The sequence below is a fragment of the Acomys russatus genome, chromosome 28, assembly GCF_903995435.1.
Source record: "Acomys russatus chromosome 28, mAcoRus1.1, whole genome shotgun sequence".
Classification (NCBI taxonomy): domain Eukaryota; kingdom Metazoa; phylum Chordata; class Mammalia; order Rodentia; family Muridae; genus Acomys; species Acomys russatus.
In genome coordinates this window covers 13,139,115-13,166,822 of record NC_067164.1, presented here as the reverse complement: position 1 = coordinate 13,166,822, position 27,708 = coordinate 13,139,115, and the positions used below count along the sequence as shown (strand labels likewise).

Sequence of the window (27,708 nt, the reverse complement as noted above, 5' to 3'; positions counted from 1 at the left end):
TAAGAATATCCTAGTTGGGTTTATGTTAATTCCTAAGACTATACTTCTATGGTTAGATCCATGGATAAGCTAAGAGATTCAGAAAGACATAGTATGCATTTCCAAGTGAACTGAATGACTTTTCCCTTCTTTTATTCCTGTTCTCAGGCCAAGACCAGTACTATGGCAGTCAAGATTCTACAATCCGTTCGTAGTAGCTCTCGTTGTCATAACAACAGTAGGAATCCTAGCCATGATTGTGGGTCTACTTATTCACTTTTTAGCTTTTGGTAAGTATTTTTCAGATTAAATAAGTAAATATACTCTCAGATTAAAAAGTAGTCTTCCATTTTATGGCTATATATTTCTGAACACAAGGCAATATTGCCTATAATTACTCTCTAAACATGCATTTACATATGTCTGTATTTCTTCTCAATGACCACTTAAAATTTTTGGTTTGATTGTTTTTGGGGGGGCGAGGTGCTTTGTCTTTTTAAATATACAAACTATTCAATTGCTTGAAATGTTTCTTACTAATGGATGAACAATCATATATTATTGATAGCTATGAATTCTCATTTAATGAGTAAATCAAAAGATCACTCAGATACTACTAATGCAAACTATATTTCTGTACAACTTTGAAGGAACCAATGATGTTCTGCTGAGTTATTTTACCTTAACAATCTTAGCTTTGTCAGTCTTTTGAAAGCCCAAAGGAAAACAATTGTGATATGGCTATACTATATATGAATTTTTCTTTCTTTTAAGGAATACTATTTTAATTGTATAACTGCTTATAGTGCTATACAAAATAACAATTAACTTACCTAGTAGCATTAGAGTACTCATGCTTCCCTTTCTTTCCAGACAAGAAGACTTACTTTTACCATAGCAGCTTTCAAATCCTGAATGTTGAATACACTGAAGCTTTAAATTCACCAGCTACGCAGGAGCACAGGGGCCTGAGTGAAAGAATCGAGTCTATGGTACGTTCATAGTTGTCTTTGTCCTTTATTTCTGCATAAAATAAATACAGTAAGAAGCCTGATGTGAAAACAATATTTTATAAATAAAAAAAATGTTACTGGATATTCTGTCTTTTTCCCTTGCCACAAATCAAACACAAATCAAGCATTTACAGACATTAAATTATAAATAAATTCAATGAGCACACGAAGTAATGTGTGTTAAAATTATTTTTCTCTATGAAAGGAATAATGTAGCTTACATATTACCTTGGTGATAATTCTTCAGTGTATCCTTTTCCAATTTATTAAAGATAAAAGAAATTTGCATACGAATGAGGTAGATGTTCTCATTCACTTTTACTTAAAGAATTAATCTTGGCTGAATATTGGATATAGAAAAATTCTAAGTATCTGTCAGGTTTTCCAGTTGACTGATAATTTCATTTTGTTATATTAGTGATACTACATTCCATATAAAATACTAAAGCATGTTTAGGGCTTATCTAGTTAGATTTTCTATTGCTGAAGAAACATCATGACTAAAAGCAACCTGAGGAAGAAAGGGTTTATTTTACTCACAGTTTTATATAACAGTTCATCATCATAAGCAGTGAGGACAGGAACTGAAGCAGGGCAGGAACCTGGAGGCCATGGAGGGGTGCTGCTTACTCGCTTGCTCCTCATAGCTTGCTCAACCTGCTTTCTCATAGAACATAGGACCACCAGCCCAGGTATGGTACCACCGACAATGCCTTGGGCCCTCCCCACATCAACTAATAATTAAGAAAATATCCTATAGGCTTGTCTAGATATTGGCCTTATGGAGGAATATTTTCAATTGTGACTCCCTCTTCTCAGACGATTTGTACCTTGTGTTAAGTTGACGTGAAACTAGCCAGTATACAGAGACAGTTGAAAAATTATTGGAAATTCTCTCAATCTCAAGCCACAATTTATTTGACTTTCTTAGTTTAAATGAGCCTCAAGCTAGAAATGCAAGCAACAACTTTTAAAATTGAGCATTCCCACATATACAATACAAAGATGCATTCATTTGGTATCTAATTACTATGTAGTAACAGTGGGGAAGTATTAAATGTCTTTGTTTCCAGTGAATAAATAAGACCTACGCTAAAAATGCTGTCACACATAGTGCAATAATCTCAACCTGATCCAAGATGTTCCCAGCAGCACTGCATAACACAAAGACTAAGAGTCCGAGCACCGCACATCACTGTGAGCATAGCAACACTCCCTTATGCACCGCCGCCTTCTCCATTATATCTCTTCTTAAAAGTTAAATGAAGAATTTATTTACACCATTTGTATTGGGAAACCATCAGTTTGATTATCAAAGCCATGAGCATCCAAAAGTTCTTGGAGCTGTTGGAGATCCAAACCTGGAGACAACTGTAAACAGTTACTTGTGATAAGTCTTTGCATTCACACAACGCCGTGTAGTATTTCAGCATGCATTTAGCTAAAGGCAGGGATGAGACCAGAGAGAGAGATCATACTGAAAGGGTCCAGCTTCTTATTAAGCTAGCAGATATCTCAGTGAAGTCATTCAGTTCCAGATAGATTAGGTCAGATATGTGAGGTCAGCTCAACCTTAGAAGAGCACACTCAAAACTGAGAGAAGCTAATAGCAAAGGAAAGAAATGGCATAGGAAGCAGTTTATGTTCAGCCATATAAATGGGCATGAGATAAAAAGAAATTCTATATATATTTGCAAAAATATTTAATATTATAATACATACATATACATACATACACAGATACATGCATGCATATGGACACAGTATTAAACTTTGACATACTTAAATTATTCTCATTTTTTTAAAAAGAAAATAAACCACAATATATGTGTATACCTTCTCCCATTAAGATGAAAGTAATTTTAGTGTTTTATTAAGATTCTAGAAATATGCAAAAACTTCATGACACATAAAATGTAATGAAGAAAATATACAGAAGAGCCTAACAGTGGCACACACCTACGAGTAACCATTTCAAAGTATGAGAAACCTTCCTGCGCAAACTGAATCCATCACACAGACACAGTCTAATCAAATATATGCTGTTACTTCCTTTTCCTCAAAAAACAAATATTAATTCAATTTTATATATTTAAATATTAGTGGATTCAAAATCATACCACTTAAAGTATCTAATAAACAGTACAAAGTGTAAGTAAACAATATTTTATTTGAACATTCCTTTATAAGCAGGTCTTTAAATTCCTTCAGTAGGTTTTTGTTTTGCCTTTTCTGCTTCATTTGGTTTGTTGGAGTTTTTGGTGCATCTGATATATATTGCTGTCACCTTTATCACATGTTAAACTCCCCCCTTTCTTTCTTCTGTCCTCTACTCTTTTCCACAAATCAATCTTTCAATGCCTAATTATCAAGTTTGAAGTACTCTCTCTTGATAATATATTTAATACTTTAAATTTTCCTTTGAGTTTTTGTTGTAATAGTCCCATAGTCAATATATACATTTATCCCTCTGTAAGAATAAATACTTATTGAAGGACTGGAATTCAAACAAGGGTGTCATGACTCTAAATATAAGAGTTGGCACTTCTCAGTGGCACTAAGATGCAATATGTCCCTGCAAACCATAAATATTGTTATCTTCAAAATATGCATAACAACATTCCTATAACAAAGTAATGGGAATTCTCTGGGAACTGAGATCAGAGGAGTATGAGTTCTATGACCATTTTTTAAAGAAATGAATAAAGGGTTCAGCTGTCAAAAGTTAAGCAACAAAATAAAGAAATACAGGGAATGTTTTTGCTTTGTATCTTAAGCTTAGTTTTTAATGACAGTGAGATTATTTTCCCATTTTGTTTCTACAGATTACTAATGCATTTCGAGAATCAAATTTAAGAAGTGAGTTTATCAGAACACATGTTGTCAAACTGAGGTAAGTGTAATTGTTCTAATAACATGTAAATAAAAATAGTAAGAAAATGAGGCAGCTTAAAAAGCTATTGATATAAATATCCTATCACTTTATTCTTAATGAGAGAAGGAAGAAAAAGTGCAAGAAAAGTTGGTGTGGGGACAGTAACAAGACCATGATATAGTTTAAACCCACTGACTATCATAACGCAGTCTATGTAAACAGTACCTCCTTGAATTGCACAATACTTGGGATGTATTCATCCAAGATTAGAACACCATGCCATCACCACAAGTAAGTAAGTTTTTGGCTTTACTTGCTCAGGATGACATAATAAAAAGAAGATATTGTAGCAAACTCCATGACAAGTCTGTAGTATGCAGGCTTTGCAGGAATCTGCTGCTAATGCCTTAGTTACTACATATCCACGTGATGTGATAAATACAATCTTTTCCAACAAACAACAGTCACACTGAGTAATAGTGCCAGAACTGTCTTAAATCCCCACATCAGGCAATCCTTCAAATGACAATGTTAACAAATTTTAATATGCAAAAAGGCAAATGGATTCTTTCTCAAGTATTGTGAACATCAAAAATAGCCAGGGTTATGGCTAAATTGAGCTTTGATGAGGAATTGGAGGCTGAGGAAGAAACTATGGGAAGAGTACAAAGCACTGTCTACCTGTTCAGTGCACATTTTTTTGAGTGTTTCGTTGTGTTTGCAGTAACTTGCAATGCTCAAAGTTTTATGCTAGCACTGAAGGAGAAGATGGAAAAAACCACCAACACTTTTGTTCCATTTGTTAACTTCCCACTTGCCACAAACCCACTGTGGTCTGCCTTCTAGCCACACTCCAAAATACAAGATGTTCTGGCCAATTTAATCAACAGCACCCAAATCACAAAATCCAAGAAAATCACTTTAGTTCTATTCTTGGGCCTCTGACCATCACTTGACATTGTTGGCTTGTCATTGAAATGGTATTCCCTACCTCTTAGGACTTTACACAAACATTATTATCCTGTTATCTATCTAGATTACCCTCACTATTTCCTTTGCTAGCTCTAGTATGTTCCTCACATGTTGAACATGTGTGTGCACTGTGAGCCACATATGTCAGTTCACACTCTCTTTTCAGTGGCTAAAGGGCCATTGCTGATTACCTGTTGATTAGTCTTGAACTTTCATCTCTGACATGTTGATCTTCTATCCACAGAAATGAATAAACACAAGCATATTTTAGACAACTTAACATTAGTATGCAGAGACCTGTACCTGCCTAACCACTGTATCAAGTGTATTAGTCTCCTAGCATTATTCACCTCAGTGTTTGGCATCACCATCAGCCAGTTGCTTAGGAAAGAAATCTGGGAGTCATCATCAATTCTTGACTCCCACTCAGATCCACATACCCAGTTGCCAAGTCCTCAAGTTCGATTACTGAAATATTTCCCAGCTCCATAACTCTTACTGGAATGCAATTGCCCTTCTCTAATTTGGACTGTAACAGTCTAAAAAGGGATCTCCTTACAACTAGTCTTGCTCCAATAAACATATAAAACATAGACATTGTTTTAAGCACAAACCCACCATTCTATCCCATTAATTAAAACGATTTTAATGGCAATAATTTACTATTATTATATATGAGATGATTTATGTATTTGTTTATGTTTCACTTATAAATACGTAAGTATACATATTTATATTATTTATATTTACATATTTATTGTATAAATGTATATACTTGCATATTTAAATAAGGGAATGTTAAAGCACAATATCTACAAATGAATCCTGATACATACATATGTAAATTATACATACAGTCATAGATGTGGGTCTTACATGCACATGTATATTAAGAATCTCTATATCAAAACTTAGTTAAATTTCCCTTCCTAATACCTTGGCTAGTTTTAAGAATTCTAGAGCATTCTGGAGTAAGAGACTCTACCCCAGTCACCTTATACTTAGTCTGCGATCATTGAGGTGGCAAATAGTGGCTTGGAGTTTAAAAGCCAAAGATGGGAGTTATTTCAAGGTGAGGACTCTGGATGGTGTGCTTTCATTTAAAAAAAAAAAAAAAAAAAAACATACTCGGTGGTTCATTTTTTTCTACATCAAGAATTTTGCAAACCCTAGGAGAGGTATTCTCCAAGAAGGAAATGTTCCAAAATGTTAAGCCCTCAGAATACTGAAAATAAGCCACATAATTAATGCACCCTCATTTAGCCATTTCTTACTAATGTTTAAGATCACAAACGAACCCTCACTGCTACTCACCCAGAATAGTTTAACACTTAGAAAAGTACACAAAATAATGGTTCAATTCCTGTGTCAACCATTTATCTTTATCAACTTCAACATTTTACTATACTTTAGATATTTTTTTCAAGAAATAAAAACTTGTCAATGTGGTGTAAGTCTCAATTGTACTTGGCTCACCCCCAATGCTATTTCTTCTTTTACCCCGAGTTGTGATCTACTAAATGGCTCTTTAAGAAGTGTTGACGATGTATCATACGCTAGATTCAGTTCCAGGGGTAGAAAAATGCATTTTGCAAGGAACAAAATTAGGTTACAACTTTGAAAGGGAAAGTACTCCAGGGATAGAGGTTAGATAGAGAAAACAAACAAACAAAATAATAGATGTGTGTCAGATGTATTATGTTTCACAAAGAAGAATAACGAGTTCAGGGCTAAAGATTGTATAATCTTCAGAAGCCTTTCATGATGAAATGATATTTGAACACAAATATGGGAAAATGAAGGCAAGCTTTGAAAATAACAAATTTTTCAAATAGTAGCATGCACAGAGTCAAAAAAAAAAAGAAAACCAGTAAGTGTGCCTGTGAGGGTATAATGGAGTCAAGGTAATGGTCGTAATCTAGAGGTCCAGACAGAAACAAGATCATGCAGGTATTGTTGGTCATAGGAAAGGATTGGGAAATCAATTCTGAATGACATAAGAAGCCACTGCAAAGAGGTGGTATGGTCAATTTAAAAAGTTAAAGGATCAGGGGCTGGGGAGATAGAAATGTCAGGAAACTGCTTGCCATGCACACATGAGACCTGAGTTTGATCCCCTTGAATTTATGTTTTTTTTAAAAAATGGGCATATTATAAATGTACCACAGTTTCTTTATCCATTCTTCAACTGAGGGACACTTAGGCTGTTTCTATGATCTGGCTATTATGAATAAGGCTGCTATGAACATGGTTGAGCAAATGTTCTTGTTGTGTGCTGGAGCATCTTCTGGGTATATTCCAAGGAGTGGAATAGCTGGGTCTTGAGGAAGCCCTATTCCCAGTTTTCTGAGATAGCACCAGATAGATTTCCAAAGTGGCTGTACTAGTTTGCATTCCCACCACAGTTGAGTGGAGAGTGGGGTATGACTTTCACACGTACTCTGGTGCCTCATATTTGACCATGTCCCCTGGATGGGGAGGCCTGGTGGCACTCAGAGGAAGGATAGCAGCCTACCAAGAGGAGACTTGATACTCTATGAGCATATACAGGGGGAGGAAGTCCCCCTCAGGCACAGTCATAGGGGAGGGGAGTAAGGGGAAAATGGGAGGGAGGGAAGAATGGGAGGTTACAAGGGACGGGATAACCATTGAGATGTAACAAGAATAAATTAATGATAAAAAATTTTTTTAAATGGGCATATTGTGAAATCCTTATAATTCCAGGAAGAGGCAGATGGATCCTTGGAATTCAATGGCCAACTAGTGTAGCCTGCTCACTCTAGGCATTCCAGGCCAGTGACAGACCCTGCCTCAAAATCTAGACTTGGTGGCTTCGACAACGCTAAGGTTGACTCTGGCCTCCCTAAGTGTGTATGGGCACCCAAGTGAGCACACACAGATGTTTTACAGGATCCCTACACAGCTGGGTGGAACACAAAGAGGAGGACCCGCACTAAAACCAGGAAGCCCCTGAGGCGTAACAGAATAAAAATAGGGATGCTGGAAGCCTGAATAAGATCATAGAGAGGATATCAAAAAGTAATGTGATTCCAGATAAGCCCTCAAAGCAGTATTGGCAGGACTGGACACTGAATGAAAAAGAGTTTTGTTCTTATACATACTTTATATATTTATCATATAAATGTACCTATAATTGACATATAGAAGTGTTGTAAACATTTTTCCAAAATCTTATCAGTATGATTATAAGATAGATTTCTATTAACTTGCTCAAATTTTTTATATGAATCATAGTTTAACTTGGTTATATTTTCATCAATTGTTTCTTTTATTGAGACTTTCTACTTTTTATACCTAACCAGCTGTTTTTCATTTTATAAATCTCACTTCTAATCTTAAAATGAGTATACTGGCTTTCCTATGGTTTTTATGTATTTAATATATCTTTACACACTTATTTCAAATGGAATGATTTTTTTTTCTACAACAACCAGAATGAGATTGACATTTCTGTACTTTGTAACCAATCTTACCATTTCCAGGCACCTTTAGTCAATTCTCTTTTATTGTGATAACATGTGTGTGTGTGTGTGTGTGTGTAAAACACTTTAGACTTATTTATATCATAACCTTTCACATTCTTTATCCTCACAGTTCTTCTTCCTACTGCTTTGATTTATTCTGGATAACTGAGTTATCTACATTTTTTCTTTTATTTGTTTAGAGGCTTTCTATTCTAGTTATCCTATGTTAGTGGATATCAATAAAATAAGAACAAGAACTGGCATAATTCATCATCCTTCTTCCAAATGATACAGAGAACTTGACAGTGTTGTTCTTATTATTATCAGTGATGTCATAGCTACATTTTGTTTCCTTTTACACATGACTGTGTGTGGTATGGAGCTGTGTGTGTGTTGTATAGACACACATGTGTGCAGGTGTGCATGTGGCAGTGTATGAAGGCCCAAAGTTGTTGTTGAGTGACTAGTTTGTTGTTGTCCACCTTATATACTGAGGGTCTCTTTCTGAATTTGGAGCTCATCTTTCAAGCTAGTGTGCCTAGTCACCGTTGTCTGGGAGTTTCCTATCTCTGCTTCTCAGAGACTGGGATTACATGTAGGCCACCACAGCTACCTGGCTTTTGCATGTAGTCTAGAGACTTGGATTCTAGTTCACTTTGGATATAAAATTCTAAGTGATTTTCAGTACCTACAATATTTTGGATAAAGAAAGTAATATAAACCTACCTTACTAAATTACTGAGAAATGCTAAATTTAGGCTTCTGTTTTTCCATTAACAGTCTTTCTGTTTAACCAGTCAGGGTTCTTCTGTTTAGGACATTGTCACCAGAACTGCCATTTGGGGACCCACTTTGGACCTACCATTGTTGATATGATATAAAGTCAAATTTATATAGGTTTTGATATCACCAAGTTCATTATGAGGAATGCATCTCTGTGGTCACTCAAAACAGAAATAATATCCTCACATATGACTACAAATGTGTTGTCATGGTCAGATGAATGGGTCTATGGAACAGAAAATTAACTTCATGTTCTAACCCTAACCTCATCAAATTTTAAGTTTGTTTAAGACAATAAATATTTTTCTCAAAGATATATTAAATACATTAAATAACAGTGAATTGATAAGCATTATTCTACTCAATGAAATGAGCCAATCCAAGCTTAATTAGAGTTAATAAATGCAGGTTAACTAGGAGCAGCTCTTGGTGGATTCACCAGTCCCAAGGAAGGAGGCCAGGGAAGCTGCTATGCAGGGGAAGACAGAAAAACAGTAGGAAAAGAGAGAAAGTACACATGCAGGGAGAGAGAGAGCAGAGGGAAGGATAGAAGGGGGAGGGGGCAGAAGGGAGAAGAGAGAAAAGAAATACAGAGACAGGCAGATCCAAAATGTCTGCATTGCATAGTAAAGATCCTCTAGGGAAAGAGACAGCCCTGCTCCTGGGCTGGAAAGTTCAGGGTAGAGGACCTGTTATACCAGCCATTCCCTGCAACAGGGAGGGACTCAGGCATGCTGGGAGAACCTGGAAGTCAGGTCCACTTTGGTTAAAAAGGCACCTCAACTATTTGTCCCGGGTCTGAAGCCCAACACTAATATTACTTACAGTGCACTTAATGTTGTCCATGCATTCTTTCCAAAAGTTCGATATCAATTTGTGTATATACTCTTCATGAAAACCCATTTTAAAACAATAAGATTTTTTTGGACACAGTGTATTAAGAAATTTAAATTAAAAAAATAATAAAATAAATAAAAATATAAAAAATATACAAAAAATAATTAAGAAACTTAAATAATTTACAAAAAGTCATATGGTGGTAGCATCCTGACTTCAATGCCAGCTACACTGTATGGTGATTGCAGTGAGTTACGTTAGAATCAATTTGGATTGTGATATATCATTAAGTGTGCACTGTTAAGCAAATATGTTCTCACGTGAATTCTTGTAATATGGTTTACTCAAAAAAAGATATATAAGCAGTACAAAATTACAAAAAATGTCTGTTTCTGGTGATTTACAGGAAAGAAGGGAGTGGTGTGATTGCAGATGTTGTCATGAAATTTCGATCTCGTAAACGTAGCAATAGAGGGTTGATGAAAAACAGAATTCAGTCTGTGCTTCAAAGACTGAGTAACTCTGGAAACCTGGAAATATCTCCTTCCAATGAGATAACATGCAAGTACCACTTTTTATGCCTTTTCACAATAATATATCTTTCAAGTTAACTGTTTATTCATTTCAATCCACATATTAATAAGATGAGACTCATCTTATTCTTTGTAACTGAACCATCAAAAACAATTCTAAATATTATTACAATTCTAAATATAGTATATAGCTTTCTAACATAAAACGTGCTAGAATTTTCATTTTTACTTCTTACTAGTTTTAAGTTTTTTTTTAATATTTTATTTTCTTCCTCGATGTAATAATAACATAGGAAGAGATCTATTTTCTAGTGTCCATATGAGGGCAATATATTTTAATGTGTTTTAGGCTGTCTTTCTCTATTCTGGTTTGAGTCTTGTATACAATGACAGAACATGATAAAGAGAAGTTAATCATTTTCTTTCTGAAATTGATTGTGTAGGTTTTTTAAGGCTGCTGCCATAGCAGTGAATTTAGAAGACTGGAATGTAATGGCTTCCAATGGAATCTAATGGGCTAATGGCTTCATTTTATCTTTGTAAAATAGAAAACATAATTCCTGGCTGATTATCTCCAATCTGCTCAAGCAAAATGTGAAAATGCCCTTTTGACTTTTTAATTTTATAAAATGTATTAAGAAAAAGCCTTACAGATAAAAAATGTTTAAAACCTTTTAATTGATACATAGTCACTGTCCTTATATATGGAGTGCAGAGACATTTCAATACATGCGTATGTTAAACAATGATTAGCTAAGAAATTGGCATATCTAGCACCTCAAACAGTCATCACTTCTTTATTACAGGGAAGTTTAAAGTCTTCTCTGTAAAATGATTTTAAATACGCATTAATTGTTGTCAACCATAGTCCACTACACCTGTAGAGTACGGAAAGTGAGTCTTCCTATCAGTACACACCTGCCAGCCCACTGTCCATCTTCTCCCTGCCCTTCCCTCTTAAACACCCTTTATAGAGGCAGATTAAAAAAAAAAAAAAAAAAAAAAAAACTATCCCAGCTGAGCATAGTGGTTCATGTCTGTAATCTCAGCAATAGGGGAGGCAGAGGGAGGTGGGTCTCTGTGATTCCAAGGCCAGCCTGGTGTACAAAGTGAGTCCAGGACATGAAGGCTACACAAAGAGACCATGTTTAACTCAGTAAAGAACTCCTAGACCAGGGATTCTCAACCCCTTTTGTGGTCAAATGATTTTTTCATAGAAAGCAGATATTTATATCATGACTCATGGAAGTAGCAAAATTACAGTTATGAAGTAAGAACAAAAATAATTTTATGGCTGGAGGTCACAACAACGTGAGGAACTATATATAGTAAAGGTTGAGAGCCACTGTCTAGACACTGCTCTAACTCCATGGTTCCACTGTGTCCTGACTGTAATCACTCACACGCCGCAGTCTAAATAAGCAAATATTACCTCCTCTCCTACGCATTATGGGATACTACCAAAGAGCTTCTTGGATACTTGTTATTTGTTCGGCAGTTTGCTGGGCAATTTTGCAAATCAATAACAGTTTCTACCCCATAGAATCTCATAGACAAGTTGTATATATGTGTATGTATAAGACCCTGGGTTGTTCTTGCAAGACATGAAAAAAATGAAACAAGAGAAGTTATCTGTCAGATCAAGCTTACCCAGTGTAAAGACAGCGACTGCTCCAGGGATCCAGAAAATAAAGAGACTAGAGTACAGATGGACTTGCAGACATGAGAAGGACTTTTATATCATAAGATATGGAAAGAAGAAACTTTTCCTGAGAAAGAGAGAAATGTAGCAAAAAGCAAGTGTTCTAATGAACAGAATGCTTTGAAAGACAGTGAAGCAAGCAGCTGGTGGATGCCTCATGGCTACTCTTGTTGTCTCCACTAAGGGCCCAGAGTCAGAGTCACCATGTTGGCAGTTAGGACTCAAACTCAAATCTTTCTTGTTCAAAGAAGGAGGATAAATGATCAGTTGTTTTTGTTTGTTTTTCCTGCTTCTGACAGGGTGACTTGGGCCTACCGATACTTAAAAAAACAAATGAAACACATAAAGTTTATAAAAACTTCTAGCTGGAAATAATTTTGCATAAACCAGTTGTAGAGACCATGAAAACCTGTCTCAAGGAGTTTGGTCTCATCTTATTGAAAATAAGAAGAATGCACAATAAAAATTTTCAAGTCTGGAAGAATATAATCTGACACTGTTTTAGAGAGCATCAGTCTTATAAAGTAACAATGGGGAAATCACTTCGAAGACATTATAACCATTCAGATGTCAAACTTGTACAAATGTCAAACAACAAAAGTATGGCACAGCAAAGGGATGAAGTTCATTCCGTGGGATGAAAATGAGAAAAGGGAAATTTAAAACCCTTTCTAACTGCCTACTGATACAGTACCTCTTACTAAATGAGGAAATATAAGAAGCACATTTTAGATGAATCATGTTCATCCTAAGATTGTCATGACTATTAGACCTACCTAAGAAAGCTGTTGTGAATGCAGACCAGGAAGGATAATAGGCAGACTGTCACTATCTGATACTGACATTGTTGTCTTCCCTGGTGCTCTCAACACACTTGCATGTGACACCTATACCAACTTGATGACTATTTCACAACACACATAATCTTATCATCAGCCATCCCTTAGAGTTTCAACATATAGTGCAAATGCCATTTCCTTCCCGGTGACATCTGTGACTTTCCTGGTACTGTTATCCTTTTATCCGATTTAACTTTGCATTTGAGTAGTTTTTTGGTTAGCATCAATCTGTAAGTAATACATTAAGAGTGCCTTCGTTTTTTATCAATATGGAAGAAACAGCACATAATATAGCGACAATAAAATAATATACACATATACCAATGTCTACTCATAAGTACATTCAAAAAATGAACAATTAGCTTCTTCTAATGAGGTCACACTGTACCCTAATACCTGCTTAAGCCTTCTTTTGCCAAGAGAAATGAGTGATTTCAGAGCAGGGAAGTCTGTTAAGTACCTCATGAAGAATGTAAGCACAAACTTCCAACAGTTTGTGTGCAACAACAAACTGAGATGGAGTTACAAAGAGAAATTTCTTGGTCGCGTGACTCAGGCTATTTCCATAAGCCGGAGGTGGAGCCTGGGAATCTGAATTTCAGCAAAGCCTCCCAGGGACTGTGTTTCCCAGGGAAGTGAGCTTCATGAAATCGAGGCGAAATGATTTCCAGCTTATATTTTATCAATCTTATTCTCACTTTTCCTTTTTTAATGCTAGCAATCACTAACCAGGATACAGAAAATTTTTTGACTCAAGGTAAGTTCTTAAGTTATTTTATGACTATTTATTTATACTTATAGGGATTTTAAGTACAAGTCTTTTTTGAGTTCCTTGACACGGCCATGTCTGTGAGGTTGGTGCCTTCATTCTGAGTTCACTCTGGAGGGCTCTTCTTGAAGGCAAGTAAAGCTCTTCACCCTGGCTAATGGAACGATGGTCAAGCAATTCCTCCTCCTCCTAAAAAAAATGGAACTGCAGTGGAGTACAATCCACTTCTCACTCAGTGCCAAGCTCCTGGCTATTTTCTTCTGAAAAGCTTTGTTCCTGTGGTGCTAAAGTAATGTTTCTGGAGACTTATAAATCATGTTTGATGACAAAAATCATGTAGCTTTGTGAACTCACAATGGCTCGCTTTGTTGTGGTTTTGGGTTAATTATAAGGTAATAAATTATAGACGTCTCATCACTTTGAAGCCTATAACTAGAAGGGAAAGTTTCTGTGTTCCAATGTCACTCCATATATATACTCTCGGGCTAGAGGGACAGGTATAGAATTCCTAGAAACATGACATTTACTTTTCAGACAAGCCAAATGTAGTTAGAAACTAGTTATATATACTTGGGTTTCTGATTTATTTTAGACACAGGAGATTTTAAAAGGTAGTGATACTCAACTTAAAGATATTTTTCAATTCAGTTCTGTTTTTAATTTGTGATTATTTTAAACAAATCTGTAATAAATTAATTATTAAGGAACTTATTTGAAGAAGGCAGGTAAGGAACCTATATCCATGTATATTCTTAATGAAAGCCTAATTAATCAACCTCTTTTGGGAAATTTGTAAGAAAAGCAAATGCTTAGGGTTAGCAACCAGTTACTAACCCAGCAATAGAAATTATTTGTGAAATACTTCTAATACTAGTAATAAATATTAGGCTAAATATGAGAATAACTATCATAAGATTTTGGATTGAGAAGAAATGAGCAAATTAACCCATTCCAGTCCATTTAACCTCTGGCATTGGAATGTTTGTAGGTTTTTAAGATATTTAAATTAAGTTATATGGTGGGCAATCTCCACAGTAATTTTCTAAAGGAAAACAACCATCATCTTGCCAATGTGTTAATATGGTTGTTGTTGTTGCTGTTGTTGTTAGAATGTGGAGCCCGTCCAGACCTTATAACACTGTCAGAAGAGCGAGTCATTGGAGGCATTCAAGCGGAGACAGGTGACTGGCCCTGGCAAGTCAGTCTACAGCTCGATTACGTCCACCACTGTGGAGGAGTCCTGATCAGTAACTCATGGGTGCTGACAGCAGCTCACTGCTTCAGAAGGTGAGACCACAGCTACTGTTGCTGCTGGGAGTAATTAGAAAAGAAAGCTACATGAAGGTCACCCACGACACTTAGCACTAATCATAATTGTATTGATACCAAAATAATTCAATGGAAAATATTTGAGTCTTTTTTTTTAGTTCATGAAAGCATAATTACCTTTTCTCCTCCAACTTAATGGTTGGCTGGTAATTCTGTTTCAAATGACAATATTCCATCATAGCAAATTAACAAAAGGATCCTACACTAGCATGCTTAATTTAAAAACTTGTTATAAAAATTTATGGAATTTATACAACTTTTCTCTGTTGTCAAAATAGGGGCAGCACCATTATATAAGTGTTAGTGTTACAGGAGGAACTGGTTAAAGTAATTTTTAAAAAGTTAAATTTTTGTTGTCCAGGCTGGAAAGATGTGTATTTGGTTAAGAGCACTTGATGCTTTTTCAGCCCCCATATGCTGGCTTTAGTTCCAGGGCATTCAACTCTTATCTGACCTCTGCAGGCACCAGACATCTATAGTGCACATAGATATAATCAGGCAGAACACTCATACACATTAAATTAAATAAATAAAATAATTTTTAATTTTCACTTTTTTCATTGTAAAGGATTCTCACATTATATCGCAGAACCTAACCAGAAGACTAATAGTCAGCCTAGAGATTATAATCTCATTAATCTAATTTGACAAAATGGATTTAATACCTATATTGAACACAATATTATACATGATGGAAGCACCAAATACAAACAGAGCAGTACTTCCACCTTCAGAGTGCTTATATTAGGCTTTTCCAATTAGACATTTAGAGTGACTGCAGCTACTACCTATATTGCACTGGTGTAGAGCAGCTGGGCAAACTTTTTTAGTTGGTATAAGATGAAGGTCACACTGCCTCTAATAGAAGGATTTTTAATTCAACATGATGAAAAACCTTCTAGTTTCAGGCATATGTTGGTACTGGAGGTCCAAGAATTTAAAAAATTAGGGAAACTAAAATTTAAAAAAAAAAAATCACCCAGAAAAGTAAACTCAGATGTGCCCCCTAACTGCATCTATTCTTTTCTCAGTCTTTCTAAATTAGTAGAATACAGAATCCTTATCATATAGACAAATCTACCCTCAGTCAAATCAAGACATAGTCATTTTCCAGAGTATACACCCTACGCTTCAGGCTCATAGCAATTTTATCATCTGGCTCTTTGCACATCTCTCCCATCTATCACACGTCTCAAACTGTTGTTTCTCCCGAATTGTTATTCTTTCCAAATCCCCATTTGATCATACCAGAATTCTTTGAGATACTCACAATTCCAAAGAAACACTGTTGAGATCTGAGAGCATGGTTTTTTTTTATTGCAGTGCTTTTTCCAAATTGTTTATTATATGAAGGAGTAAACATGAAAACAACTAACATGCAGTTGCTAAGCAAAGATTGTAGGAAACCTCACATTTTCCTGAAGTTTCTGCTGCTGTTTTATTACTCAATGTTAGTGAATAAAACTGAAATTTATTTGAGAGATCCTCCTAAAATCACACCATTCTGGTTTTAGTGGACACACTTGCTGTTGCATTTCAGGTAACACAAGGAATAAAATTCATAAGACCCTTTCATTCATCAGTGTCACCAGAAATGCCAAACAGTAAGACTGGCACTATTTGCTTTCAGCCACACCCTTAGTGTGGAAACCAAAGGTGTAAACACCTGGACTTAGGAGGCATTTAAAACAATTTGAGGATGCACTAGAAACAGGAGTAGATCTGTACTCCATTAGGGCCTAGTTATCAAAGCTAAGGAAAGAATGTCGCTATTTCGAAAGATAATCCTAATTATACCAATGATATGCAGGAAATACCTTTTCATTTTGCCACCATAAAACTACTCACTATCCTGGTGAAACCACTAGAGATGGAAGACTGTGTGGACCAGGTCCTGGTACCCCACTAGGGATCTGAGTATCTCTGAGAACCATGAGCAGGGACTGGTTTGGGACTGGCCAACCTTACATCCATGCACACAGAAGTGATGGGGACCTACTGAAGGTTATTCTAGTGCTATCTCCTTGGTAGAACTTTTATGATGATATCTTACCTTTTCCAGTAATCTTTGTGTTTTCTGATAGTATTATTTTGTCTTCCCATAGTGTATTGGACTCCTAAAGGATAGAGATCATTATTATTTACACTTTAATCCCAGGGACTTTCCTTATACAAAATAGAGACACAGCTTATTGAACTATGAACGGAGAGAATTACAATGCCAGGCTTGTCATAATTCTGTTTCATTTGTACACATTTTATACATTAACTGAGGATGAAATCTTAAGTTGCCATAATTACAGTGATGATAATGCATGGCAGAGATAAGATTTGCATGTAAATGTATGCGTATTCATTTTAGTTTTAACTTGCAATTTATAACTTTCCTCTGAGTGCCTTAGAAACTGGATGCAAAATCTTAGGTTGTATTTTTCTTCCTTCTTCCATTCTTCAATCCTACTTCCAACTGCCCCGGTTCCCTCAATACCCTTGCTGGGCATAGTATATTTGAAATATTTTTAAATAGTCACATACCTGTTATACCTATAGCATTACTCTTGTGTGTATATGCTTTTAATTTATGGTGACAGCAGTGTGTATAAGTCCTGTATTGTTCTATATGGTTTTCACCTAATCATAGGCATTCCCATCTTTTTGAAGTACTGCATAAGAACCCATTATAAGAAGGTGTTGTATGAACTCTGGTGCCCCTGATTTGATCACTTCCCCTTGGTGGGACAGCCCTGCGGCACACAAGGGAAGGGGATGCAAGCTATCCAAAAGAGACCTGATAGGCTGTGGTCAGATGGTGAGGAGGAAGGCCCCTTCTGTCAGAGGTCTAGGGGATAGGATAGGGCAGAAGAGGGAGGGAGAGTGAGAATGGGAAGATACAAGCAAGGGGATAACAACAGGGATGTAATATGAGTAAATTACAATAAATTTAAAACAATTTTTAAAGATCAAATACCCATATATACAATAAAGAATATTTAATAAATGCATAAAGTATATATATATATGAGTGTGTATATATAAAGATATCATATTTATGTCATCTCACTAGGTTGCTGTAATTTCCCACTGTCACAAAAACAAGTCCCCATCATATGCAAGTGCATACACACAAAGGAGTGCTATCTTTCTATAAATGTTTAGAAAATTTTCTGATATAAATATTTAGAAAATTTTCTGATATGTACCCAGAAGTAAAAGCAACTTGATAAATATACCATAAAACTTTCCAAATGTTTAATTTGACCAGTAAAAGAGAACACCTTTCCACCTAATCAACACTTCATAATGTGCTCCTGCTTAATTTTTTTGTCACTGAAATACATTACGTATATATTAACTAATATACATTAGGTGTTCGTTGTTGTTGTTTCTATTGCATGATAACCAATGGGCTTGAACATCTCATATTTAGGAGGTGTTTGGACCCCCTCTTGCGTAAATTTTCTATTAATACTCCATGTCCATTTACAATGGCTTCCCAGTTCATTTTCCATTTGTTAATAGACATTATTGTATAGGCTTCATGCTTGTAGCCCTTACCTGGCAATAATGGCAGTATAATACAAGCACTTGGAATACAGAGACAAAAGGATCTACAGTTCAAGGTAATCCTTGGCTATCTAGCAAGTTCTAAGCAAACCAGCTTATATGAGACTATCTCAAAATTCACATATTAAGCATTGCTAATAATATCTTGTGGTTTCACATTTACCTGATAAACTTGTGTATGTTATACTTAATTTTGATTTAATAAAACTTACCCACTTTTTATTGTAGATGTGTCTTCTTAAGGTATACCTAAAGAAAATGCTATAGTTCCCAAGTTACAATAATAATTTCCTAATGTAAAAATGTAGGAAATTATGTCTCTTTCATACATATGTTCATTTTCATAACACTATATACATATATACAAATATACATATATTTCTATTATATTGTATATAATATATATATATATATACACAAAACATACATCAACAGAAAAATCATTCATTTATTAGCAAGAAAAATAGTCTTCAACCTTACTACTATTTGAGTGGATCTTCCATCACAAAACAACAACAACACAAACCCAACAATCAAAGGGAATGAGTTAAAAAGATAACTATTTCAGCATCCTTTGTTGCTTGGATATGAATATCAGGGAAGAAGAAGAAACAATAACATCCCTCTCCACTAGTTATCATTACTGTGCTAAGATATGCTCACTGGGATACGGAAAAAGTCAAGATAATTTAGTACTCCAAAATGTGTTTTCTAAAAACTGTTCTCTGTTTATTTAGAATAAAATGACTATTCAGACTGCTAGTAAACCTCTACCCAGATCTAGCCAATGGACAGAATATTCTCCACAGTTGAGTGGAGAGTAGGGTATGACTTGCACACGAACTCTGGTGCCTCACATTTGACCATGTCCCCTGGAGGGGGAGACCTGGTGGCACTCAGAGGAAGGACAGCAGGTTACCAAGAAGAGACTTGATACCCTAAGAGCATATACAGGGGGAGGTAATCCCCCTCAGTCACAGTCATAGGGGAGGGGAGTAAGGGGAAAATGGGAGGGAGGGAAGAATGGGAGGATACAAGGGATGGATTAACCATTGAGATGTAACAAGAATAAATTAATAAAAAATTTTAAAAAGAGATTTCAATACAATTTGGAGATTACAGTTCAGGAAAACATATCAATGGGATGTTGATAGTAAATACATAACACAATATATGAAATTTTCAAAGTTTTTAGGTCTAGATAAATGCTTTAAGTTGATAATGACAAGATGTGATGGAGATTGGTTTACATTCAGAATTTTAGATGCACCAAGATAGGAAAGATGTTTTCTTTAAGGTTGTGTCAAATACAAATAGCCAAAACACCAAGAATGGAACATTTATATAATTCCTGATTATGTCGTGGTTCTTCTTGCTATAGGTAGTTTATGGTATATATGTGTAATAATATAAATGTATATATATATATATATATATATATAATTGTTTAATTAATTAAAAAGAAGATTTAAAACTTAGTGGATGAGTAAGATGGAGCCAGGGCACTAGAGAGTCAGGAAAAAATAACCCTTTCCTTAGGAAAGCACAGAACTAAAATATGAAAGAAAATTGAAGTTGGAGAGAGTTCTCCCTTTCTGAGAAGGAGAGGAAGGAAAGGTGGAAGATAGTGAGAGGGCGGTGGGACTACAGGGGGAGGAGGGAGGGTGCTGTGGTCGGGATGTAAAGTAAATAAGTAAATGAATTTAATTTTAAAAAGAAGAAAAAAAGAAATTCTCAAAGAACTAATATTATTAAAACAAAAGCCAAAATATAAATACCAGAAGTACTGTTGAATTCCCTATGTAATAGCATGTTTTGGTTTGTTTATTTGTTTTGTTTTGTTTTTAGCTACTCTCAGCCTCAACAATGGACTGCCACCTTTGGTGTTTCTACGATTCGTCCTATGTTAAGATTAAAAATAAGGGCTATTTTAGCCCATACCAATTACAGCCCCATAACGCGTGATAACGATATTGCAGTCGTACAACTTGACAGACCTGTAACCTTTAGCCGGAATATCCATAGGGTGTGTCTCCCAGCAGCAACCCAAAGCATCATTCCTGGTTCTGTGGCATATGTCACAGGATGGGGCTCTCTCACCTATGGAGGTAAGTGCCTTTGGAAAATGAAACAGTTTAACAGCAAACCTTCTGTTCTTTGTTACTATGTAAATTTGTTTGTTTTGTTGGACATAGGGTCTCACTTTAATCCAGGCTGGCCTCCAATTCATAATCCTCTGAAGCACCCCAGCTTTGTAAATTCTTGATGAGGAAACAGCCTGAGGGCAGCCTCTAATACAGAACCATCTACACCGAGGTCATCACTACCTCTGGCTACAGCTGCTGCTGCTGCAGGAATGTAACACAAGCAATGCCCATAGACATCATAGAAAATTCTAAATACCATAGCAGGAAAGTGTGAAAGAAAGGAATGAAGAAAGTGCAGGGACCTGGAAGTTGGCTCAAGACACCCAGGACCAAGTTCTCAATATCTAAGGAGATGTATTTGCCCCAGAGGGACAGATGACAGGGATAAAGGATAATGACAGGAGATAAAGAAAAGGAGACAGGGGAGGGAGGGGGAGGAAAAGGGCAAGGAAGAGAGGGGAGAGGTATTTGTCCCAGACAGACAAAGAACTGTGAATAAAGAGGAGACAGATGTGGTCTATACGCAAATGGAGATTTTTAAAGATAGAAGGGGGAAACCCTGTGTTGGGATAGGTTGATTAATTTTGATTGAGCATGTTAGTTAAGGTGGCCGGGGGGGGGGGGGGCATTTGATTGTTGGACTTTAATATTTGATAGCTGGACCTTGGTAGTCAGCCTCTGGAGGAGGAAGTGGCCAAATAAAGGAACAGACCTTGGTGGCTAGCTTTAGGAATGTAATCTTACGGGTTTTAGCAAGGCAAGGGAATGGGAGAAAAGGGCACGGCCTTGGTAGAGCCATGTTCCTGTGCTTAGGCCAGCTAGTTCCATATTAAAACAGAATGGCTATGCTTGTCCATGAAGAAAAGGAGACATAAAAAGATTATGACCTAGGGGCTTTAATAACATTTAAGTCACTGCCCTTAAGTTATTCTGGGATGAAATGAATCCTGAAGCCACAGCAAGGAACTCCAGTTATAGATAAAAACTGAAGATGTTTATTCATTGAATAAATAAAATTGAAATTAAAATAAACATAATTTGAAAGAATAATTAAATGGAAGAGAAACATTGGCAACTTCCTTGAGCTATTAAAACCATGATAGTGATTATTTCTTTAGGGAGTTAAAAAAAAATCTCAATTGTCTCTGAAATTATTTCATTGTGTTCTTTTGATCCAAGTGACTTGATGTAATAGGTAAATTTTATACCAATTGTGGAAAATTGTGACAGCTGTTCCGAGGGAGCATTGATATCATAGATTAGTTCTTTAACCTTAAAATCAGACTTATTTCTCTTTTGCTGCTAAATGTTCACTGATACATAATTTTCTAATCCAAAATCTATCCGTGAACAATTTAAATAGTATAAGTCAATTTTAGCATAAATATTGTTGTTGCCATTTGGTTAGGTGTTTGTTTATCTGGTTTTTGAGATGGAATCTCATGGTTGGCCTCAAATTTGCTACGTAACTGAAGCTGACCCAGAACTCCTAGTCCTTCTAAATTTTTCCCCTACAAGTTGGAATTACAGGCATGTGTCACCATTCCCACAAGTTCTTTATTAACTCTAAGAGTATAATGGAAAACATATCACGAACTCAAAAACAAAAAGAGAAACTCATCTCCTTAAAGAAGATGCCACTTCTCTCCTACCAGAATCTTTGCTCAGATTTGCTCTTATGCACATCTTCTGGTGCCTTTCCCTCATAGATAATGTTTGTAGTGTTTATATTCATTCTCAAATTAAGCATAGAGTCCTTAATCCATAGTTCCTGAGGTCTGTTTCATGTCTGTTTTTATACTAAATAGGCAACACAGTGGCAGCTCTCCAGCAAGGACAGGTCAGAATAATAAGTAGTGACGAATGCAACGAGCCAGCTGGTTACAGTGGAAGCGTCTTGCCTGGGATGCTCTGTGCTGGACTGCCTTCAGGTGCAGTGGATGCGTGCCAGGTAACAGCCTTATCGATGCCACCACCAAGACGTTTATAGGCATCTTCAAGCATAGCACCCTGTGACGGGCATAAAGATAACAACAGTTACAGCATACAACTCTGCTCCTTGAAAAATTTATGCCCTTAAGTTTAAAGATAAAATTCTTTTCTGGATTTCACCTGTCATGAAAATATTCATTTTTAACTGCTATGGATAGTCAAACAAAGGTTATACAACATCATGGATATAATTAATAATAAAGTATAGTATATTTTGAATTTGCTAGAGAGTAAATTATTATGTTATTATCAAAAGGAGTAATGTTAACTTTTTGAAGTAGTAGAAATGTAACTAGCTTGATTTTAGTATTCAATACTATACTCATAAGTCATAGTATCATTTTGAATCTTATAAATGTATATTATAATCAACTCAAAAAATAATCAGTCATTTAAAGTCATAAATAATAATTAAGTTTTATCTTATACTGTTTTATTTGTAAATACATGGACCCACCAAAAATGTATAATTTTTAAAGTACCTTAAAGACAGAAAATTTATAGGATATCATTATTATTTGAATCACAGGAGATCCTAAATTGTATAATAGCAGAAAAGAGAAAGAAAGAGATAGGGGAAGAGAGGGGAGGGGGGAAGAGGGGAGAAGTCGGGAGGGGAGGGGAGGGGAGGGAGGGGAGAAGATGGGAGAGGAGGGGTGGGGAGGGGAGGGGAGGGGAGCAGAGAGAAAGAGGGAAGAGAAAGGGAAATGGAGAAAGGGGAAAGAAACTTTGTCTCTAGACTATAAATTTTTTAATTGAGTATTCAAAAACAAATAATAAATGTATAATTGTCTCTTTATAGTGAGCAGTATAAAAATTAACACTAAAAGTCGAATGAAATTAATGAAACTTAAAAGCTTCCATTCCTTTCTCTGATACTAAGCCAAAGTACTCACAGGAGCAAGTGGTTCAGAAAGTAAACATCATTATAAATATTCTAGTTCTTTCAGGGATCCACTACCGTTTTCCTTGATGAATAGTACGCAACATGAAGTTTATTCTCCGTGTTCAGTGCTATTAGCTTTTAATTTCGCATACATAATCTTGAAAACATAGAAAAGCAGTGGTGCTGACAGATTACCAAGAATGCAAGCAGAACTCTCCCCGGATGATACATTTTTATCTATTTCAACTTAAATAAGGTGGAGACCTCTTTATCAGCTTTCAAGGCACTGTAAATTCTCTGCTCGGTTCTCTGTCCGCTTTAAGTGAGGTATTTTTGTGGCATGAAACCCTCGCCCACCTTCCATAACAACAAATTCTCAAGTTTCACCAAAATTTTCCAAAGATCTCACCAGTCAGGTAATGATCCAGGTTGACAAATGTCAGATCCACTGAAAGTATCGCTTACAGCAGCTTGAGGAGATGACATGCTCAAAATGCTCTTTTCAGTTTCACTGGCCCATGCCCTTCATCGGCTTCTGATTAAGCCAAGTCCCCTCTTCATTTCAGGCAGGTTCACTATATCAGTACTGTGAAACTTTTCCTCGGCCCTCTCCAGATTGCTACTTGAAACACTTCAACACAGAGAGTTCATGTCTCAAAAATAAAATAAATAAATAATATTCTACATAGAGGCTTAGAAGATCAGTTCCACACATTCTTTCCAAGAAATATCTCTTCTCGTGTCTGTGTAATATTCCTTGTGTGCATGCAACTACCTAATCCCTATATTCATCAGGTTGAGGAAAAAGAATGCAAGTTCAAACATATGACGCTAGGCAGCAAATCTAACGAGGTACAACATGTTACACGGAACGCATAGGTAGCGTTCACTTGTCCACGGTGGATAAGATATAATACAGAAAACTTTGACACTGTAGAAATATAGCACAAAAACATAACAATAAAATACTGAGAACTAGCCAGATGAAGCATGAATACCTCATCCAAAGGAATGGGGTACCAGCCGGCTCCACGCAGTACTTGTCAAGCAAGTTGGTGATTCACAGAGTAACCTTTTCCTCCATCTAAACCATTAATTAAGTAGGTATGGAAAACCTAACTACTAAGAGCAGTCAAATGAATGGCTAACTTTTCTAGACGTACATCTGGTAATAATAGCTGGGTTTTATTAGTACTGGCTATCCGCCAAGCTGTGCCCAAAGTGCTTTGTGTGTTAAGCTCACTTAAATGCATTAAAAACACCATTATTGATAAGAGAATTTCAGTACAGATTTGTTAAAGAACTTCCTGGAGTTCACATGGCTGATAGGCGGAGGACTCGAACTCAGACTATATAGCTCCAAAATTCACAGACTTACCTTATAATACAGTATATTCTAAATGTATCTCCCTAATTGGATGATGGCATGTGTAAGTGTTTTCAGGCAGTTAGTTATTGCCATTGGCTGGTAAATATCTCATAAGAAAGGCTCTGCTTATTTTCATAAAAATTTCTTTTCAATTATTCACAAAAAGAATACTGGCGGCTGATTTACTATGCATCAGGCCTCATGCCAGGCAGTAAAAGAAAGGTAGGCCAGCAACACATCTATAAATTCATTCACTTGAAAGCTATTTCCTTAGCATCTTCTGTGGGCTAGAAATCAAGGTTGTGGCAGTGTCCAGAAAAAGGATGCTCCCTTCCCTGACGGACTGGCTTGACGTCAGGACGGCTAACGTGGACACTGGCCAAGCAAGCCTTTAGAAGTGACAGAGATTCCACAGGGAGAAGCTAATGGATCTCCAAGCCAGAAGTACAAAGGAATGCAGCGGGCCATTGAAGGCAGCCAGGAAGTAACTGAAGGAGGCTCACTAATGAGCTTCACATCTTCTCAGCTTGACTTGCGTGTTTGAAGGATTTCAGTAATTTTTTTTTCCCCCTGCATGGCTTGGCCGGCATGTTTGAAAGAAGACTGGCAGGCTGGTATAATGGCTCAGACTTCCTATATTGACATGCAAATAAGTTGAAGATTGCCAGATTGCTTTTCCATTTAAATAATCATTTACTTTGTTTTCTTCAGGGTGATTCTGGTGGCCCGTTAGTACAGGAAGACTCAAGGCGGCTTTGGTTTGTTGTGGGGATCGTGAGCTGGGGATATCAGTGTGGCCTGCCCAATAAGCCAGGAGTGTATACTCGAGTGACAGCCTACCGCGACTGGATCAGACAGCAAACTGGAATCTAGGGCAGCCAACGAAAACATGCTGTGAAGTCTGTATGCCTGACTGAGATGCCATAACTTGCTTTTCAACTGCATGGGCAACTGGAAATGTCCCATTTTAACACCCTCTTACATAAACATGGCTTAACAGTGTTTCGTATTTCTTTGTCAGTGCGGATTTTTACTTTTTCAAGAAAAACCTCATGAACATTGTCTCGTATTATGGCTAAAGAAGTGAAGGGATGTGTTGAACTCGTTACAGGGTTAACAGTTTTATTATGGGTGTGGTGAGTTGTAGTAGTGAGGAAGGAGGTACCTTGAGAGTAGAGGAGCCTGAACAGAGACGAAGGGCCGGGCGCACTCTCTGAGGAAGTCGCGCTGAAGCTGGGAGCTTATAGCATGTAAGGAATGTGGAAAGAAAGTTAGAGGACAGTGTGAATAAAAGGGCAGTCTCAGGACAGAAAGGCAGTGTTTACCTAGAATGTCTGGTTAGCCAACATGTTATAGGAAAAGTTAGTCCTAACATTAAATGTGTGGGACACTGCACAAAAATAGGCATGTTTAAGTAACACGTTAAAAGTTAATGCTGAGGAAGAGTTAAAGAACTAGTTTGCAAAGACAAACACTAAACAGATTAATATCAATAAATCTGGAAACAGAAGCATCTCAGATTCATAGTTTCTGTCTCTGTCTGTCTGTGTCTCTGTCTCCATCTGTCTCTCTGTCTCTATCTGTCTCTGTGCCTCTATCTGTGTCTCTGTCTCTCTTTTCCCTCTCTCTCTCTCTCTCTCTCTCTCACACACACACACACACACACACACACACACACATTCACTCACATACACAACTACTATCACCATCATGGACAAATTAAACAGAATCAATTAAAACCTAATGCCACAGCAATCTATATAACCTGAATCACAAATGGTCCAAGGTTTTATGGGCTCCCGGTATACACGCTTGGTCAGTCATGATCAGCTGTGTGCCACGGCTTCGCTCTAAAAGCAAACTCCTTACACCTGGAGATAAGAAGCTCAAGACACTACAATGAAAACATTTTGCTCTTCCTGAAGTAAAGTTGTGGGAATTGGATTAAAGCAAATTCTTTTGACATAAAAGGATTTGAAAACATAATCAACTCTTGGAAAGATGTATCCACATTGGTACACTTTATTTCAAATAAACTCTTTTGTAATCTTTTCTGCCTAATTATTTCTGGAAGTTATGATTGCTAAAGGAGGATCAAAAAACAATTTATTTTAATTGGCTGTCTAATAAGAGAACTTCTAGCCAGACTCTAAAGGCTGGGTATGTTCTACCATCTGTAATCAAGCTCTATAACTCAGGCTGCGTCCAGCTTGACACTCCCTTGGTACATCCTGTGAAGACAGCATTAAAGTGCTTATTTAGAGAAAGCCTCAAGGGGAGGGTGTCTGTGCGTGAGTGTACATGTTATTTGTATGTGAGTGCACTTATGTCATCATGTTTTAGTCCTATGTTAGAATCTACTTAAAAGATAACATTTATTTTGCAAAAAATAGACCAAGTGCATTAAAATGCTAAAATGTTATTTAGCAAAATATGTACTTTTTACATAGAGATATTTTAAAACTATAAGAACATGTGCAGGCTGGTTCAAAAGCCCCCTCTTTCTCTCTCACCCTCCCTCCATTCCTCCTTCCTTCCCTCCCTCTTTTTCTCCTTTAGTTATGGATAGATTCCACTTTAAGCAACTTTATGAAACTAAGTGTGAACATTTACAGAGAAATGGTAATTGATAAA

General features: G+C 36.4%; 1 protein-coding gene across 1 annotated transcript; it reads left to right on the top strand.

Annotated features, from left to right (window-relative positions):
• Positions 1-133: 133 nt before the first annotated feature.
• On the top strand, positions 134-25,947 carry LOC127210494 (transmembrane protease serine 11D-like; the record flags this gene model as incomplete). The annotated part of the gene is made up of 9 exons (XM_051170153.1): positions 134-269; positions 853-971; positions 3,818-3,885; positions 10,351-10,505; positions 13,737-13,775; positions 14,897-15,074; positions 20,529-20,788; positions 22,636-22,778; positions 25,786-25,947. Coding segments are annotated over 9 exons (1,260 nt in total), but the record flags the coding sequence as incomplete, so codon positions are not given.
• Between the last annotated feature and the right edge of the window lie 1,761 nt (positions 25,948-27,708).